The sequence below is a fragment of the Lithobates pipiens genome, unplaced genomic scaffold (genome assembly GCF_037356315.1).
Source record: "Lithobates pipiens isolate NorthernLeopardFrog02 unplaced genomic scaffold, aLitPip1_a1.2 Scaffold_18, whole genome shotgun sequence".
Lineage (NCBI taxonomy): Eukaryota > Metazoa > Chordata > Amphibia > Anura > Ranidae > Lithobates > Lithobates pipiens.
In genome coordinates this window covers 617,532,815-617,552,992 of record NW_027507758.1, presented here as the reverse complement: position 1 = coordinate 617,552,992, position 20,178 = coordinate 617,532,815, and the positions used below count along the sequence as shown (strand labels likewise).

Genomic DNA, 20,178 nt, shown 5'->3' with positions numbered 1-20,178 from the left:
ATCATTATTACTGTTATTAGTATTACTGTTATTATTTAAAAAGATAAACATTAAAAAAAAAAGTTGGGAGAATTAAATGGTCCTGGAGCCAAGCCCAACCCCTGAAAAACAACCCCAAACCTTAATCCCCCTCCACCAAATGATTTGGACCAGTGCACAAAACAAGGTTACAAAGACATGGATGAGCGCGTTTGGGGTGGAGGACCTTCACTGGCCTGCACAGAGTCCTGACCTCAACCCGATAGAAGACCTTTGGGTTGAATTAGAGCGGTGACAGTGAGCCAGACTTTCTTGTCCAACATCAGTGCCTGACCTCACAAATGCGCTTATGGAAGAATGGTCAAACATTCCCATAGACACACTCCTAAACCTTGTGGACGGCCTTCCCAGAAGAGTTGAAGCTGTTCTAGCTGTAAAGGGTGGACCAACTCAATATTGAACCCTACAGACTAAGACTGGGATGCCATTAAAGTTCACGTGCATGTAAAGGCAGGCGTCCCAATACTTCTGGCAATATAGTGTATTTGTAGCCTATTCTACAAACAAATATCAAATAATGTAAAAAAATTAAAAAAAAGTAGAAATGTGAAATATTTCAAGAGGTGGTGCAGAAAAAATATTTGTGTATGTTTTTTTAATTTTTTTAATTGTTGTATGTTATTTTTATGTATGTGTTTAACCACTACAGCCCCGGACCAATAAACACCTTAAGGACCAGAGGTCTTTTTCCAATTTCGCACTGCGCTGCTTTAACTGGTAATTGCGCGGTCATGCAATATTGCACCCAAACGAAATTTGCGTCCTTTTCTTCCCACAAATAGAGCTTTCTTTTGATGGTATTTGATTGCCTCTGCGATTTTTATTTTTTGCGATATAAATGGAAAAAGAGCGAAAATTTTGAAAAAAAAAGATATTTTCTTCTTTTTGTTATAAGAAAAATCAAATAAACTACATTTTAGTCATACATTGAGGGCAAAATTTATTCAGCCACATGTCTTTAGTAAAAAAAAATGTCAATAAGCGTATATTTTTTGGTTTGCGCAAAAGTTATAGCGTCTACAAACTAGAGTACATTTTCTGGAATTTACACAGCTTTTAATTTACGACTGCCTATCTCATTTCTTGAGGTGCTAAAATGGCAGGGCAGTACAAACCCCCCCCCCAAATGACCCAATTTTGGAAAGTAGACACCCCAAGGATACTGCTGATGGGTATGTTGAGCCCATTGAATATTTATTTTTTTTGTCCTAAGGGATTGAATAATGACACAAAAAAAAAAAATATTTTACAAAAAGTTGTCACTAAATGATATATTGCTCACACATGCCATAGTTATATGTGGAATTGCACCCCAAAATATATTCCGCTACTTCTCCCGAGTATGGGGATACCACATGTGTGGGACTTTTTGGGAGTCTAGTCGCGCACGGCACCCCGAAAACCAATCACCACCTTCAGGATTTCTAAGGGTGCAAATTTTTGATTTTACCCCTCACTACCTATCACAGTTTTCGAAGGCCATAAAATGCCAAAATAGCACAAAACCCCCCAAAATGACCCCATTTTGGAAAGTAGACACCCCAAGCTATTTACTGAGAGGCATGTTGAGTCCATGGAATATTTTATATTTTGCCACAAGTTGCGGGAATATTACAAACTTTTTTTTTTTTGCACAAAGTTGTCACTAAATGATATATTGCTCACACATGCTATGGGCATATGTGAAATGACACCCCAAAATACATTCTGCTGCTTCTCCTGAGTACAGGGATACCACATGTGTGGGACTTTTTGGGAGCCTAGCCGCGTACGGGACCCCAAAATCCAAGCACCGCCTTCAGGATTTCTAAGGGCATAATTTTTTTATTTTACTCCTCACTACCTATCACTACCTATCACAGTTTTGAAGGCCATAAAATGCCAAGATGGCGCAAAACCCCCCCAAATGACCCCATTTTGGAAAGTAGACACCCCAAGCTATTTGCTGAGGGCCATGTTGAGACCATTGAATATTTTTTTTTTTTGTCCCAAGGGATTGAATAATGACAAAAAATAAAAAAAAAATTTTTTTTTACAAAAAGTTGTCACTAAATGATATATTGCTCACACATGCCATAGTTATATGTGGAATTGCACCCCAAAATATATTCCGCTACTTCTCCCGAGTACGGGGATACCACATATGTGGGACTTTTTGGGAGTCTAGTCGTGCACGGCACCCCGAAAACCAATCACCACCTTCAGGATTTCTAAGGGTGCAAATTTTTGATTTCACACTCCTCACTACCTATCACAGTTTCGAAGGCCATAAAATGCCAAAATAGCACAAAACCCCCCAAAATTACCCCATTTTGGAAAGTAGACACCCCAAGCTATTTACTGAGAGGCATGTTGAGTCCATGGAATATTTTATATTTTGCCACAAGTTGCGGGAATATTACAAACTTTTTTTTTTTTGCACAAAGTTGTCACTAAATGATATATTGCTCACACATGCTATGGGCATAAGTCAAATTACACCCCAAAATAAATTCTGCTGCTTCTCCCGAGTACAGGGATACCACATGTGGGGGACTTTTTGGGAGCCTAGCCACGTACGGGACCCCGAAAACCAAGCACTGCCTACCGGATTTAAATATAAAATGCTACCAAAAAAACTGTTAGCGATCGCAGGGATCAGGCCTGACTCTGCGATCGCTGCAGTTATGTGTTTAGTGTTTTGTAAGTGACAGTGATCGATCGATACTGCACTTGGGTGGGCTGGGCGGAGGGGCAAAACGCAGGTGCTAGCAGGTATCTGGGCTGATCCCACTAACAATGCGTTTTTTTGGAACCCTAAACTGCTGGGGATGCTAGTATAGATCTGATCAGATCAGATATTGATCTGTTCAGATTCTATACCACTACGGGAGGTTTATGCTTTGCGTGTGGGTGTTAGCGGTACTGGCACTAACCTAGCGCTGCCTGGGGCGACGCAGACCCTGACCCTAAAACCTAATTGATATCACCCGCCGGGTGATCAGGGGGTTAAACCTTTATTGGGTAATAAATGGTGGGTGCCCTGATGCTATAAAAAACAAACTAACCAGAGTCACCCGTAACACTTATACAGTGATCAGTGATGAAAGGGTTAACTAGGGGCAATCAGGGGGTTCAAATTTTTATTAGGTAGTATATGGGGGTCCCTGGCGCTATATAAATACCTGACAGGGAACCTAAATAACTAACTGGCTAACCAGCGTCACCAGTGACACTTATACTGTGATCGCTGGTGAAAGGGTTAACTAGGGGGAATCAGGGGGTTAAAACCATTATCGGGTAGTACATGGGGGTACCTAACGCTATAAAAACCTGGCGGTGAACCTAAAAAAATAACTAGCTACCTAACGACACTAGCGACACTAATGCAGCGATCAGAAAAACGATTGCCTAGTGACACTGGCAAAAGGGGGTGAAAGGGTTAACTAGGGGCAATCAGGGGGTTAAAACCATTATTGGGTAGTATATCGGGGTACCTAGCGCTATAAAAACCTGGCGGTGAACCTAAAAAAATAACTAGCTACCTAGCGACACTAGCGACACTAATGCAGCGATCAGAAAAATTATCGCTTAGTGACACTGGCAAAAGGGGGTGAAAGGGTTAACTAGCGGCAATCAGGGGGTTAAAACCATTATTGGGTAGTATATTGGGGTACCTAGCGCTATGAAAAACCTGGCGGTGAACCTAAAAAAATAACTAGCTACCTAGCGACACTAGCGAAACTGATGCAGCGATCAGAAAAATGATCGCTTAGTGACACTGGCAAAAGGGGGTGAAAGGGTTAACTCTAGGGGCAATCAGGGGGTTAAATCTTTATTGGGGGGTGATAGGGGGCTACCCTGGACCTAACACTAACTGCCCTGACAGTTTTTACTGTCACAACTGACACTGAATACAGTGATCAGTAAAGAAATGATCACTGCAATCAGTGACACTGTGACTGGGGGGGGTTTGTGTGCCTGTGTGTACCTACATGTCAGTGTAGTGTTGGTGCACACTTACTATTAGTCTTCTCCTCGTAGTCCGGTCAAAAAGACCGCCCCGAGGAGAATGACATCACTTCCTCCTTCCTGTGTAAACAATACACAGTGGGAGGAAGTTCGTCATTGGCCAGGAGCGATTCAGAGGGGGTGGCCAGAAACCAACGGCCATCCCCTCATCACGGATTGCTCCTGGAGGGAAACGGACCGCCGTATCCAGCGGGAGGGGGTCCGATCGGACCCCCCACCCGCTGGAAGGCAGGCACGTACATGTACGTGCTTGTGCCTGCCTGTGCCATTGTAATGACGTACAATGGCAATACGGCAGTCCTTAAGTGGTTAATATATAAAAATAACAAATATATATATATATATATATATATATATATATATATATATATATTATTTATAAAGATAATAATACAACAATTAAACAGATAAAAATAAAAGAATGGAAAAAAAAAAAGAAGAGGCAAAACTGGCCAAAAATGCCTTAGTTGGTGGGACTTTTACCTTCTCTGGACCAAAACTGGAGGCAACAGGTCCCATTTTTGGAACTTGGTGGACTTGTACAACCAATAATAAATAGATATGATTGGATTGGGCCTCCTATGATGTCATACATGATCTCTCTACGATCCCTAAGCTCCACAGACTGTGCCGTCTGGCTGGAATGTGTATGGCGGCTTCATATCAAGTCATTCTGCTCACCCGTTTCAGCTTGGTCCAGATCTCCTCCTTAGACAGTCCGTTCAGTGTGCTGACGATGGTCAGGAAACACCCAAGGAAGCACGGGGCGAATCCCCCCTGTGAACATACAGAGGAGGAGGACTATGAGCGGGTGGCTCTCCAATCTCCAGGCTATGGTTCCTGTCCCAGATGATCCCCCTCACCTGGTCCAGCAGCATCTTCTTTAAGGCTACGGACTTGGTGCTCCCAGGAACCAGACGGTCCAAGACATTATACCAACTACCGACCACGGGGCCCTGTGAGGAGAGACGGGAGGGGATCATAAGGATGACCAGACTGCTCCACCTAGAATCTGATAGTCCCAATATTGATAATGGACAGTCATCTCTGCAACCTCCCACCACAAATAATGACTGAGGCTGTCCCCCACATCCAATACCATATCTCCTCCCAATCGTCCCTACATCGCGTCGTCTCCTCCCAATCGTCCCTACATCGCGTCGTCTCCTCCCAATCGTCCCTACATCGCGTCGTCTCCTCCCAATCGTCCCTACATCGCGCCGTCTCCTCCCAATCGGCCCTACATCGCGCCGTCTCCTCCCAATCGGCCCTACATCGCGCCGTCTCCTCCCAATCGGCCCTACATCGCGCCGTCTCCTCCCAATCGGCCCTACATCGCGCCGTCTCCTCCCAATCGGCCCTACATCGCGCCGTCTCCTCCCAATCGGCCCTACATCGCGCCGTCTCCTCCCAATCGGCCCTACATCGCGCCGTCTCCTCCCAATCGGCCCTACATCGCGCCGTCTCCTCCCAATCGGCCCTACATCGCGCCGTCTCCTCCCAATCGGCCCTACATCGCGCCGTCTCCTCCCAATCGTCCCTACATCGCGCCGTCTCCTCCCAATCGTCCCTACATCGCGCCGTCTCCTCCCAATCGTCCCTACATCGCGCCGTCTCCTCCCAATCGTCCCTACATCGCGCCGTCTCCTCCCAATCGTCCCTACATCGCGCCGTCTCCTCCCAATCGTCCCTACATCGCGCCGTCTCCTCCCAATCGTCCCTACATCGCGCCGTCTCCTCCCAATCGTCCCTACATCGCGCCGTCTCCTCCCAATCGTCCCTACATCGCGCCGTCTCCTCCCAATCGTCCCTACATCGCGCCGTCTCCTCCCAATCGTCCCTACATCGCGCCGTCTCCTCCCAATCGTCCCTACATCGCGCCGTCTCCTCCCAATCGTCCCTACATCGCGCCGTCTCCTCCCAATCGTCCCTACATCGCGCCGTCTCCTCCCAATCGTCCCTACATCGCGCCGTCTCCTCCCAATCGTCCCTACATCGCGCCGTCTCCTCCCAATCGTCCCTACATCGCGCCGTCTCCTCCCAATCGTCCCTACATCGCGCCGTCTCCTCCCAATCGTCCCTACATCGCGCCGTCTCCTCCCAATCGTCCCTACATCGCGCCGTCTCCTCCCAATCGTCCCTACATCGCGCCGTCTCCTCCCAATCGTCCCTACATCGCGCCGTCTCCTCCCAATCGTCCCTACATCGCGCCGTCTCCTCCCAATCGTCCCTACATCGCGCCGTCTCCTCCCAATCGTCCCTACATCGCGCCGTCTCCTCCCAATCGTCCCTACATCGCGCCGTCTCCTCCCAATCGTCCCTACATCGCGCCGTCTCCTCCCAATCGTCCCTACATCGCGCCGTCTCCTCCCAATCGTCCCTACATCGCGCCGTCTCCTCCCAATCGTCCCTACATCGCGCCGTCTCCTCCCAATCGTCCCTACATCGCGCCGTCTCCTCCCAATCGTCCCTACATCGCGCCGTCTCCTCCCAATCGTCCCTACATCGCGCCGTCTCCTCCCAATCGTCCCTACATCGCGCCGTCTCCTCCCAATCGTCCCTACATCGCGTCCTCTCCTCCCAATCGTCCCTACATCGCGTCCTCTCCTCCCAATCGTCCCTACATCGCGTCGTCTCCTCCCAATCGTCCCTACATCGCGTCGTCTCCTCCCAATCGTCCCTACATCGCGTCGTCTCCTCCCAATCGTCCCTACATCGCGTCGTCTCCTCCCAATCGTCCCTACATCGCGTCGTCTCCTCCCAATCGTCCCTACATCGTGTCGTCTCCTCCCAATCGTCCCTACATCGTGTCGTCTCCTCCCAATCGTCCCTACATCGTGTCGTCTCCTCCCAATCGTCCCTACATCGTGTCGTCTCCTCCCAATCGTCCCTACATCGTGTCGTCTCCTCCCAATCGTCCCTACATCGTGTCGTCTCCTCCCAATCGTCCCTACATCGTGTCGTCTCCTCCCAATCTTCGCTACAAAGCGTCCGTCTCCTCCCAATCGTCGCTACAACGCGTCCGTCTCCTCCCAATCGTCGCTACAACGCGTCCGTCTCCTCCCAATCGTCGCTACAACGTGTCCGTCTCCTCCCAATCGTCGCTACAACGCGTCCGTCTCCTCCCAATCGTCGCTACAACGTGTCCGTCTCCTCCCAATAGTCTCTACAACGTGTCCGTCTCCTCCCAATAGTCTCTACAACGTGTCCGTCTCCTCCCATTCGTCCCTACAACGTGTCCGTCTCCTCCCATTCGTCCCTACAACGTGTCCGTCTCCTCCCATTCGTCCCTACAACGTGTCCGTCTCCTCCCATTCGTCCCTACAACGTGTCCGTCTCCTCCCATTCGTCCCTACAACGTGTCCGTCTCCTCCCATTCGTCCCTACAACGTGTCCGTCTCCTCCCATTCGTCCCTACAACGTGTCCGTCTCCTCCCAATAGTCCCTACAAAGTGTCCGTCTCCTCCCAGTCGTCCCTATAACATGTCCATCTCCTCCAAATAGTCTCCACAACGTGTCCGTCTCCTACCAATAGTCTCTAAAACGTGTCTTCCCTCCCCCACTCCCTACAATGTCTCTCTCCTAACCCCCACTCACTACAATGTGTGTTTCTTCCCCCTACACCACAACTGTCCTCCCCCCACTACATATACTACAGTCCCTTGAAAAAGTATTCATAACCCTTGAAATGTTTCACATTTTGTCATATTACAAATAAAAACGTAAATGTATATTATTGGGATTTTATGTGATAGACCAACAATAGTCTCTACAACATGTCTGTCTCCTCCCAATACTCCCTACAACACGTCCGTCTCCTCCCAATACTCCCTACAACGTGTCTCCCCTCCCCCACTCTCTACAACGTGTCTGTCTCCACCCAATAGTACCTACAACGTGTCTCCCCTCCCCCACTCTCTACAACGTGTCCGTCTCCTCCCAATAGTCTCTAAAACGTGTCTTCCCTCCCCCACTCCCTACAATGTCTCTCTCCTAACCCCCACTCACTACAATGTGTGTTTCTTCCCCCTACACCACAACTGTTCTCCCCCCCCACCCCACTACATATACTACAGTCCCTTGAAAAAGTATTCATACCCCTTGAAATGTTTCACATTTTGTGATATTACAAATAAAAACGTAATTGTATTTTATTGGGATTTTATGTGATAGACCAACAATAGTTTCTACAACATGTCTGTCTCCTCCCAAAACTCCCTACAACATGTCTGTCTCCTCCCAATACTCCCTACAACGTGTCTCCCCTCCCCCACTCTCTACAATGTGTCTCTCGCCTACCCCCCACTCCCTACAATGTGTGTTTCTTCCCCCTACACCACATCTGCCCCCCCCCCCCCCATTACATATACTACAGTCCCTTGAAAAAGTATTCATACCCCTTGAAATGTTTCACATTTTGTCATGTTACAACCAAAAATGTAAATGTATTTTATTGGGATTTTATGTGATAGATCAACACAAAAGTGGCACATAATTGTGAAATGGAAGGAAAATAATAAATGTTTTTCACATTTTTTAAAAATCAATATCTGAAAACTGTGGGTTGCATTTGTATTCAGCCCCCCTTTACTCTGACACCCCTAACTAAAATCTAGTGGAACCAATTGCCTTCAGAAGTCACCTAATTAGTAAATGGAGTCCACCTGTGTGTAATTTAGTCTCAGTGTGAATACAGATCTTCTGTAAAGCCCTCAGAGGTTTGTTAGAGAATCTTAGTGAACTAAGAGCATCATGAAGGCCAAGGAACACACCAGAAAGGTCTGGGATAAAGTTGTGGAGATGTATAAAGCAGGGTCAGGTTATCAAAAAACATCCCAAGCTCTGAACATCTCACAGAGCACTGTTCAACCCATCATCCGAAAATGGAAAGAATATGGCACAACTGCAAACCTACCAAGACATGGCCGTCCACCTAAACTGACAGGCCGGGCAAGGAGACCATTCATCAGAGAAGCAGCCAAGAGGTCCATGGTATCTCTGGAGGAGCTGCAGAGAGCCACAGCTCAGGTGGGAGAATCTGTCCACAGGACAACTATTAGTCGTGCTCTCCACAAATCTGGTCTTTATGGAAGAGTGACAAGAAGAAAGCCATTGTTGAAAGAAAGCCATAAGAAGTCCATTTTGCAGTTTGCAAGAAGCCATGTGGAGGACACAGCAAACATGTGGAAGAAGGTTCACTGGTCAGATGAGACCAAAATTGAACTTTTTGGCCTAAAAGCAAAATGCTATGTGTGGCGGAAAACTAACACTGCACATCACCCTGAACACACCATCCACACTGTGAAACATGGTGGTGGCAGCATCATGTTGTGGGGATGCTTTTCTTCAACAGGGACAGGGAAGCTGATCAGAGTTGATGGGAAGATGGATGGAGCCAAATACAGGGTAATCTTAGAAGAAAACCTGTTAGAGTCTGCAAAAGACTTGAGACTGGGGCGGAGGTTCACCTTCCAGCAGGACAACGACCCCAAACATACAGCCAGAGCTACAATGGAATGGTTTACATCAAAGCATATTCATGTGTTAGAATGGCCCAGTCAAAGTCCAGACCTAAATCCAATTGAGAATCTGTGGCAAGACTTGAAAATTGCTGTTCACAGACGCTCTCCATCCAATCTGACAGAGCTTGAGATATTTTGCAAAGAAGAATGGGCAAAAATGGCCCTCTCTAGATGTGCAAAGCTGGTAGAGACATCCCCAAAAAGACTTGCAGTGAAAGGAGGTGCCATACAAATGTACCCCACACTATTCACATATTTATTTGTAAAAAATGTTGAAAGCCATTTATCATCTTCCTTCCACTTCACAATTATGTGCCACTTTGTGTTGGTCTATCACATAAAATCCCAATAAAAGACATTTACATTTTTGGTTGTAACCTGAGAAAATGTGGAAAATATCAAGGGGTATGAATACTTTTTCAAGGCACTGTATGTCTGTCTCCCCCCCCCCCCCCCCCCACCAACACCACTTCTGCCTCTTCCCCCCACTCCCTACACCACCCCCCTGGTCTCCTGCCCTTACTCCACCATTTGGCCCTCTTCCTTCGTCTCTCCTTTGCACATCTTACCACGATGTCAGGTAACACTGGAGTGAAGAGGGAAATATTTAGCCATTACGAGTTGTTCTTACCACAAAGCAGAGTCCGACCCCCATCATCTTCAGCGTCCTCTCCACACTGTGACCCTGCACTCCTCTCCGCTCCACCAGCTGCTGGGAAATGACATCTCCCACCCCCATCAGAGACCCTGCAGACAAGACAGGATTGGTAAGAGTTCTGCAGGGGAGGGACCGAAAGAGAGAAGATGGGAGGGGAAAGAGGTTCCTGGAGGGAGGGGCTCAGTGCCACATTAGAAGGATGCCTAAAAGTTAAAAATGCTATCAACCTAAAGACTAAAAGCCTGTGAAGATAAGTGATCACTGTGCAGCACAAAGACTGTATACAATATTTTATACTCTCCGCTCACCTCCATCCTCAGTCTTCTCTCTCTAAAAGATAGGTGCAATCATCTCTGATCTCTGTATCCTCACACTTATACTGCCAGCAGTCAGAGAGGAGGATGGAGATCACCACAGTAACAAGCGCTTTATTTAGTTTGTGAACACCTATTATCGTTACACAAGTCTATATCCCGATGCTCTGGTTGGTCACATTGGTTGTGTCAGGACCTGGATCACCAGCTGGTGGCACTGTGGTTGCCTGGGTGGAGGGAATTCCAGTGTCCACCAGCGGGTGTCTCAGCAACCAGCAGATTCCACTAATCAGTTTCCACCTGATGCTGGCTGCTGGGAGGGTATTTAGGTCTTCACCTATTTGTGCCTCCCCCAAAGCCATTACTAGACCCCTCAGGACCCCCGGTGCAAGAAACCATAAAGGTGCCCCCATGACCCGAGCCTGGGGCCGTTCCCATTCATCCCGGGGCCCTTTACAGAGTTCTCCCTAACATCAGAATCCATAGAGTTCCCCTTTACACCAGAGTTCCCAACATTCTTAGAGCCCCTCTTACATCAGAAGTGCACAGGGTTCCCCTTTACAATGCGAGCGGCAACCCCGGGGGCCCCCCAATGTAGCGGGCAACCCCGGGGGCCCCCCTGATGTAGCGGGCAACCCTGGGGGCCCCCCCCTGATGTAGCGGGCAACCCCGGGCCTCCCCCGAGGTATAGGGAAAATCTGTGAGCCCTGATGTAGAGGGCAACCTCGATGTAGAGGGCAACCCCGGGGGCCCCGATGTAGAGGGCAAATCTGTGGGCCCCAATGTAGAGGGAAACTCTATTGACCCCCATGTAGAGGGCAGCTCTGATGTAAGAGGTTCTCTGGTCCCCCTCCCCCTCACAACAGAGTTTCCCTTTACCTCAGAGTTGAATACGCAAAGTTACCCATTGCACTGTAAGGGTGATTTCTGCTGACTCTGAATTAGGGGGAATGCTGGGAACGCTGATGTGGGGGGGGGGGGGGGGGTAGCTCTGGTGACCAAAGACCCCACTTATATTAGATTTCCCCTTGACTCCAGAGTGAATACATAAAGGTAAAGGCTTGCACTGCTGTAAGAGGGGAGTGAGGACACTGGTATAAGGGCGAACCCTTATATTAGTGCCCCCTCACCTACCTTAGAATTTCCACTCCACCTTAGGGTCTCCACTCCCCCTTACATCAGTGACCCTCCCACCTTAGGGTCTAGACTCTCCCTTACATCAGTGACCCCCCACCTTAGGGTCTCCACTCCCCCTTACATCAGTGACCCCCCACCTTAGGGTCTTTACTCCCACTTACATCAGTGACCCCTCCCCACCTCTGGGTCTCCACTCCCCCTTACATCAGTGACCCCCCTCACCTTAGGGTCTCCACTCCCCCTTACATCAGTGACCCCGCCACCTTAGGGTCTCCACTCCCCCTTACATCAGTGACCCCCCCACCTTAGGGTCTCCACTCCCCCTTACATCAGTGACCCCCCCCACCTCTGGGTCTCCACTCCCCCTTACATCAGTGACACCCCTCACCTTAGGGTCTCCACTACCCCTTACATCAGTGGCCCCCCCACCTTAGGGTCTCCACTCCCCCTTACATCAGTGGCCCCCACCACCTCAGGGTCTCCACTCCCCCTTACGGCAGTGGCCCCCCACCACCTCAGGGTCTCCGCTCCCCCTTACATCAGCGACCCACGCACCTTAGGGTCTCCACTCCCCCTTACATCAGCGACCCACGCACCTTAGGGTCTCCACCCCCCCTTACATCAGCGGCCCCCCCACCTTAGGGTCTCCACTCCCCCTTACATCAGCGACCCACGCACCTTAGGGTCTCCACCCCCCCTTACATCAGCGGCCCCCCCACCTTAGGGTCTCCACTCCCCCTTACATCAGCGGCCCCCCCACCTTAGGGTCTCCACTCCCCCTTACATCAGCGCCCCCCCCACCTTAGGGTCTCCACTCCCCCTTACATCAGCGGCCCCCCCACCTTAGGGTCTCCACTCCCCCTTACATCAGCGGCCCCCCCCACCTTAGGGTCTCCACTCCCCCTGACATCAGTGACCCCCCCACCTTAGGGTCTTTACTCCCACTTACATCAGTGACCCCCCCACCTTAGGGTCTTTACTCCCACTTACATCAGTGAGTGACTCCCCCACAGAGTGACCGACTGCCCCACAGACTGCATGGCCTGGAGCTGTCACATATTGACCTCCTTTAAGTCTTTTGGTCCCCCTCCTCTACCCCTCCCCCCCCAGCACCCCCTCTTTGCAGTTGATTTCAAATTCAGCTGACCAGCGGCCCGAGCCCAGTCCAGCCGAGACAGAGCAGAGCTCAGTCGATTACTAATCCGCTTGGGTGCGGGGGGGGGGGGGGGGGGGAGGAGGAGTCGGGGTGTTCCACTGGTCAGGTACACGGTGATGTTATTTGGCACCTTTTCAGTGGGGGAAGGGGGCGGAACACCAGGAGCCGTTGGCGAGTGCAACCTTTGCGACCCTGGTAGTTCCGCCACTGCCTCCCGCTCCAGTGTTTTGCTGCTGTCGGATTCTGTTTGCCATGGATTCTGTTCTTGCTCCTGCCCTGCACCCCGCTGCCTTGTACCTGCTCTCCCTTATTCCTGATCCCTGTGTGGGATCCCCCTTCCCATCTGCTCCTCTGTGTTCCCTATTGTATATTGTATCTAGTTAGTTGTTAGATATTAGTCAGGTATTCTATCCCAGGGGTTTGCGAACTGAAGTTAGGGTGCCAACCATAACGTATTGGCACCCGTAGCAAAGACAATGCATTTTGAAAGTGGTGCGGGAAACGTGGCGTGAACCAGCCCTTAAACTTTTTTTGTGCTGTTTATAATCCGATTGCCCCAAACATGTTTAAAATTTACTCTCGGCTCACCACTTCTGCTGGAAGTCTGTTCCAGGTATCCACCACTCTTTCTGCAAAATAAAACTTTTTGGAGGTTAGTTTTGAAGACATAAAGATGAGTACAGAGGAGGAGGGACTGACCTGCGGTGATGATCTGTACCTTCCAGGGGTGAGCAGCCAGTAACCTCTGGTACCCGCGCCACAGCCCGGCCATACCGCCTGCACAGAGAGGATGATGGGGGTTATATGAGAGAGGTCGGCAGTTCACCTTCACACCACTAATCATGTCCCAGTCCACTATGAGGACCCATTCACACTAAAGCCTTTCACTGCATTAATGCATGCATTTATTATGAAAGGGCTGTCAACGCACCACAATGGAATGAAAACATCCGCCTGACCCTTTTTAGTAAGGCAGCACACCACAATGCATGGTATATGTATTACAGTGTACTGTGCTACATTGTGCTCTGCTGTTGGGGAACCATCCACAATAAATGGCAAAGCAGCGCTCTACTGTTGGGGTGCTGTCAGAGGCGGACTGACAACTCATGGGGCCCCCGGGCAATAGGAGATTATGGGGACCCCAGGCAATAGATTATGGGGCCACACAGTATACACACACATACAGTATACACACACAGACACACAATATACACACACAGTATACACACACACAGAATACACACACACTGAAAAGGTACTGCAGCTATAATCTTGGGATTTTTTTAAAAAACACTGATTTTTACATACTGTCCCTGGTTTTATTGAGGCTGGCAACCCTGATGGGGCCCCTTAGTGGCATGGGGCCCTCGGGCAGTGCCCGAGTGCCCGAATGGTCAGTCCGTCCTTGGGTGCTATTCACAATCAACGGCAACGGCAATCACCTGGCTTTTAGGAAAAAACTCAAGACCTTCCTCTTTTAGCAGATGATCAAAGCTCGCCACAGCGCCTAGAGGCGATTCAGTTCGCATTGTGCGCTATATATAAGTATTTCATTCATTCATTAATTCATTCAATGTACGGCTTTTACTGTTGGATTGTCTTTCAAAATCAATGGCAACGTATCACTTTACTGTTGGGGTGCCATTCACAATCAACAGTAATGTAAAGCTTTACTGTTGGGGTGTCATTTGCAATCAATGGCAACGTATCACTTTACTGTTGGGGTGTCACTCCCAATCAATGGCAACATAACACTCCACTGTTGTCGTGCCATTCACAATCAACACAAAATGTAGCACTCTACTATTGGGGTGCCATTCAAAATCAATGACAATGTAGTCTTCTACTGTTGGGGTACCATTCACAATCAATGGTAATGTAATGCTGTAGTGTTGGGGTGCCATTCACAGTCAATGATAACATACTGCTCTACTTCTGGGGTGCCATTCACAATCAATGGCAACTTATCACTATTGGGGTGCCATTGCACAATCAACAGCAATGTACAGCTTTACTATTGGATTGTCTTTCAAAATCAATGTCAACATTGCACTCTACTGTTGGGGTGTCATTCACAATCAACAGTAATGTAAATCTCTACTGTTGGGGTGTCACAATCAATGTGCTATTCACAATCAACACAGATGTAGCACTCTACTATTGGGGTGCCATTCAAAATCAATGATAGTGTAGTCTTCTACTGTTGGGGTGCCATTCACAATCAATGACAACATAGAAATCTACTGTTGGGGTATAAGTCACAAAAAATTACAACATAGTGCTCTACAGTTAGGGTGCCATTTACAGTCAATGACTTCATAACGCTCTACTGTTGGGGTGCCATTCACAAGCAATGACAAAATAGCGCTCTACTTCTGGGGCGCCGTTCACAATCAATTGCAACAAAGCACTCCACTGTTGGGGTGCCATTCACAATCAATGACAACCAAGTGCTCTCCTGTTGGGGTGCCATTTACACTTAATGGCAATGTATCACTCTACTGTTGAGGTGACATTCACAATCAATATTAATATAACGCTCTACTGTTGGGGTGGCATTCAAAACGAATGACAATGTAGTCTTCTACTGTTGGGGTGCTATTCACAATCAATGGCAATGTAATGCTCTACTATTGGGGTATCAGTCACCATCAATGCTAATGTAATTCTGTACTTTTGGGATGCCATTCACATTCAATGATAACATACTGCTCTACTGTTAGGGTGCCAATCACAATCAAATGCAACGTAGCAGTCTACTGTTAGGGTGCCATTCACAATCAAGGACAACTTATCAATCTACTGTTGGGGTGCCAATCACAATTAATTGGAATGTAACACTCTACTGGTGGGGTGCCATTTACATTTAATGGTAATGTAATGCTGTACTGTTGGGGTGCCATTCACAGTCAATGATAACATACCGCTCTACTTCTGGGGTGCCATTCACAATTGCAACGTAGCACTCTGCTGTTGATTGTGAATGGCATCCCAACAGTAGAGTGCTATGTTGCAATTGATTGTGAATGGCACCCCAAAAGTAGAGAAGTATGTTGTCATTGACTGCGAATGGCAACCCAACAGTACAGCATTACATTACCATTGATTGTGAATGGTACCCCCACAGTAGAGCGCTACATCGCCGTTGATTGTGAATAATACCCCAAGAGTACAGTGTTACATTGCCACTGATTATGAATGGTACCCCAATAGTAGAGCACTACATTTCCATTGATTTTGAGTGGCCCCCCCAACAGTAGAGCGCTACATCGCCATTGATTGTGAATGGCATCCCAACAGTAATGTAGAGCTCAACTGTCGGGGGGGGGGGGGCACTCAAAAATGTAGTTCTCTACAATTGGGATACCATTCACAGTGAATGAGAGCACTGTGTACTACTACTGGGGTACCATTCATAATCAGTGGCAATGTAACACTGCACTGTTAGGGTATCATTCACAATAATTGGCAATGTAGTGCTCTACATTTGGGATACCAGTCATAGTAAATGACAACGTAGTGCACTACTGTTGGGGTGTCATTCACTATCAATGGCAACATAAAGGGGCACCATGGGGGATACTACTGTGGGGGTACCATTCACAATCAACTTCAAGTTTAAACTTTACTGTTGGGGTGCCATTCACAATCAATGGCAATGTAGTGCTCTACTATTGGAGTACCATTCATAGTCAGTGGCAATGTAAGACTGTACTGTTGGGGTGCCATTCACAATCAGTGGCAATGTAGCACTCTACTATTGGGGTACCATTCACAAAGAATGACAGCACCATGCACTACTATTGGGGTACCATTCATAATCAGTGGCAAGGTAACACTGTACTGTTGGGGTACCATTCACAATAAATGGCAATGTAGCGCTCTACATTTGGGGTACCAGTCACAGTGAATGACAAAATAGTGAACTACTGTTGGGGTGCCATTCATTATCAATGGCAACATAGGGGGGCAACATGGGGGATACTACTGTGGAGGTACCATTCACAATCAACTGCAAGTTGAAACTTTACTGTTGGGGTGCCAGTCACAATCAATGGCAATGTAGCGCTCTACTATTGGGGTACCATTCATAATCAGCGTCAATGTAAGACTGTACTGTTGGGGTGCTATTCACAATCAATGGCAATGTAGCATTCTACTGTGGGGGAACCATTCACAATCAATGGCAATGTGGTGCTCTAATATTGGGGTACCATTCACAATTAATGTAGTGCTCTACTGTAGGGGTACCATTCAAAATTAATGGCAATGTAGTGCTCTACTGTGGGGGTACCATTCACAATTAATGTAGTGCTCTACATTTGGGGTACCAGTCACAGTGAATGACAGCACCGTGCACTACTATTGGGGTACCATTCATAATCAGTGGCAATCTAACACTGCACTGTTGGGGTGCCATTCACAATCAATGGAAATGTAGTGCTCTACTGTGGGGGTACCATCCACAATCAATGTAGCGCTCTACAATTGGGGTACCAGTCACAGTGAATGACAACGTAGTGCACTACTATTGGGGTACCATTCACAATCGCACATAGAGCAGGTGGGTTACCACCTCATCCTTTTAAATCCAAACACATATGAATTACACGGGTTCTGAGGCTAATTTAAAGGGGTGTTCCAGCGGGAATTTTTTATTTTTTTTTTAAAGTCAGCAGCTAAAAAAAAAAAGTAGCTGCTGACTTTTAATAGGAACACTCACCTTTCCATGGCGCCCGAGGCCGGGCCGTCCGGCGGCTCTCAGGTTCCAGCTTTGCCATCCGCACTAAGGGAAACAGGCAGTGGAGCTTCACTGCCCGTTTCCTACTGCGCATGCGTGGGACGCGCTGTGTTAGGAAACACACTCAGTTCCCAGAACAAATCGCCCCCCATTACCCAGAAGACAACGCGATGAGGAGAGAAGACCGAAGATCACCGTGGAGTAGGGGGAGGCAGATTAGGAAGACTGCCTAGAAACAGGGATTTCTGGTAAGGTCCAAAAAAAATTTTCTTCAATTTTTATTTTTATGATTATAAATGCTGTTTTTTTTTTTTTTTTGTTTTTTTTTTAGGGTGGCCCTCCACTTTAATGCAGATAAGGCACTGAGTGAGTTTAATAACCATCATAATCAGCCTCAGAACCCGTGTAATTTGTTCGGGTTCAAAGGGATGAGGTGGGAACCCTAGTACAACATGTTAGGACGCCTTTGACAATAAATGGTTAATGCGATGCGTTATATCAATGTGTGCATTGCACAAATGTGAATGGGCCCCCTTCATCTCCACTCGGTCATTCAGGCCCTGACTCCACCCACGATCACATGACCTACGTTACAATCCCAATGTGAAAACTCATGACTCAGAAGAGCGTCTCCCCCGGCTCTCCTCTCTGGGCCACATTCGCAGCTCGGATCCCAACATTCGCCCTTGGAGGGCGAACCCTCGGGGAGGGTCCGTAACTTCCTCTATATTTTGTCATTTGTCCGACGCTCTAATCGCCGACCCCCCATCACTTTTAAACTTCCCCCCTTTAATCAATGAACTCTCTGTACAAATGGAACTCAATGAAGTGGTAGAATGAATGAAGAGAAGGTGTGATCACCCTAAATTGTCCAATCAGAACACAATCCTCACCTTCTAGATCCCCACCCCCTGATTGGGCGTTCAGAGTTCACGCTCCTGCCGCAAATAATATCCAGATCTGCAAATACAATGTGACACTTTCCATGTTACTCACCCAGCAGCTGCCAACACAGGAAGTGATGTCACCCCCCCCTACGCAAAGCATTCTGGGAGGTGTAGTCCTTGGCTCCATTGGCCATCAGCTGTGCTGGGAGTCATGTGACATGGGAAGGGGTGGGCAGGCCATTCATAGTTGGGACGCTGGAGAGGAGGAGGACACGATGATATTTTCATAGTCTCCATTCACACCGAGCGCAGCGATTCGCTGGCATTTTTTTTAAAGCGTTTTCCGTTTTTGCAGCTTTTTACAAGGGTTTTTAGACCCCTTTCACACTGAGGCGCTTTGCAAGCAATACAGCGCTAAAAATAGCGCCTGCAAAGCGCCCTGAAACAGCTGGAGCGGTGCGCTGGCAGGACGGTAAGAAAAAAAGACGCCCCACGCCAGCAGCCGGATAGCACCGCAAATCTGACGGTAAAGCGCTGCTAAAAATACCGCCGACGCACCTCCCGCCCCACTGTGAAAGGGACTTAAAGCGTTTTTGCCGCCTTTTACAAGCGTTTTTGCAGCCTTTTACATGCGTTTTTGCCGCTTTTTGCATGCGTTTTTGCCACTTTTTACATGCGTTTTTAAAGAGTTTTTGCCGCCTTTTACATGCATCTTTGCAGCTTTTTACAAGAATTTCTGCAGATTTCCACAAGTGTTTTTGCAGCCTTTTACGAGCGTTTTTTAAGCATTTTTGCAGTTTTTTACAAGCGTTTTTAAACCGTTTTTGCTGCCTTTTTACAATCGTCTTTGCAGCTTTTTACAAGCATTTTTGCACCCTTTTACATGCGTTTTTGCCGCTTTTTACATGCGTTTTTAAAGAGTTTTTTGCCGCCTTTTACAAGCATCTTTGCAGCTTTTTACAAGAGTTTTTAAAGCATTTTTGCACCCTTTAACACACATCTTTGCAGCTTTTTACAAGCATTTTTGCAGATTTCTACAAGTGTTTTTGCAGCCTTTTACATGCGTTTTTAAAGTGTTTTTGCAGCTTTTTACAAGCGTTTTGAAAGGGTTTTTGCAGCCTTTTACATGCATTTTTGCAGCCATTTACAAGCATTTTTGCAGCCTTTTACAAGTGTCTTTGCAGCTTTTTACAAGAGTTTTTAAAGCATTTTTGCACCCTTTTACATGCATCTTTGCAGCTTTTTACAAGAATTTCTGAAGATTTCTACAAGCGTTTTTGCAGCCTTTTACGAGCATTTTTAAAGCATTTTTGCAGTTGTTTACAAGCGTTTTAAACCGTTTTTGCTGCCTTTTACAAACGTCTTTGCAGCTTTTTACAAGCATTTTTTCATCCTTTACATGCGTTTTTGCAGCTTTTTACATGCGTTTTTAAAGAGTTTTTGCCGCTTTCTACACGCATCTTTGCAGCTTTTTACAAGAATTTCTGCAGATTTCTGCAAGCATTTTTGCAGCCTTTCATATGCGTTTTTAAAGTGTTTTGCAGCTTTTTACGAGCGTTTTTAAACCGTTTTTGCTGCCTTTTACAAGCGTCTTTGCAGCTTTTTACAAGCATTTTTGCAGCCTTTTACATGCGTTTTTAAAGAGTTTTTACATGCGTTTTTAAAGAGTTTTTGCCGCCTTTTACAAGCATCTTTGCAGCTTTTTACAAG

General features: G+C 47.5%; 1 protein-coding gene across 3 annotated transcripts in view; it reads right to left on the bottom strand.

The window, feature by feature from the left end:
- Positions 1-18,640, bottom strand: part of MPV17 (mitochondrial inner membrane protein MPV17) — a 29,533-nt gene extending 10,893 nt beyond the window's left edge. Inside the window, exons 1-5 of one of the 3 annotated variants that reach the window (XM_077489393.1) lie at positions 18,578-18,640; positions 13,537-13,614; positions 10,204-10,319; positions 4,914-5,006; positions 4,732-4,827 (exon numbers count right to left, since the gene is read on the bottom strand). In XM_077489393.1, the coding sequence (XP_077345519.1) occupies positions 4,732-4,827; positions 4,914-5,006; positions 10,204-10,319; positions 13,537-13,609 (378 nt within the window). In that variant the 5' untranslated portion in view covers positions 13,610-13,614; positions 18,578-18,640. The other 2 variants (XM_077489391.1, XM_077489392.1) reach the window with 2 other exon arrangements.
- Positions 18,641-20,178: the final 1,538 nt, after the last annotated feature.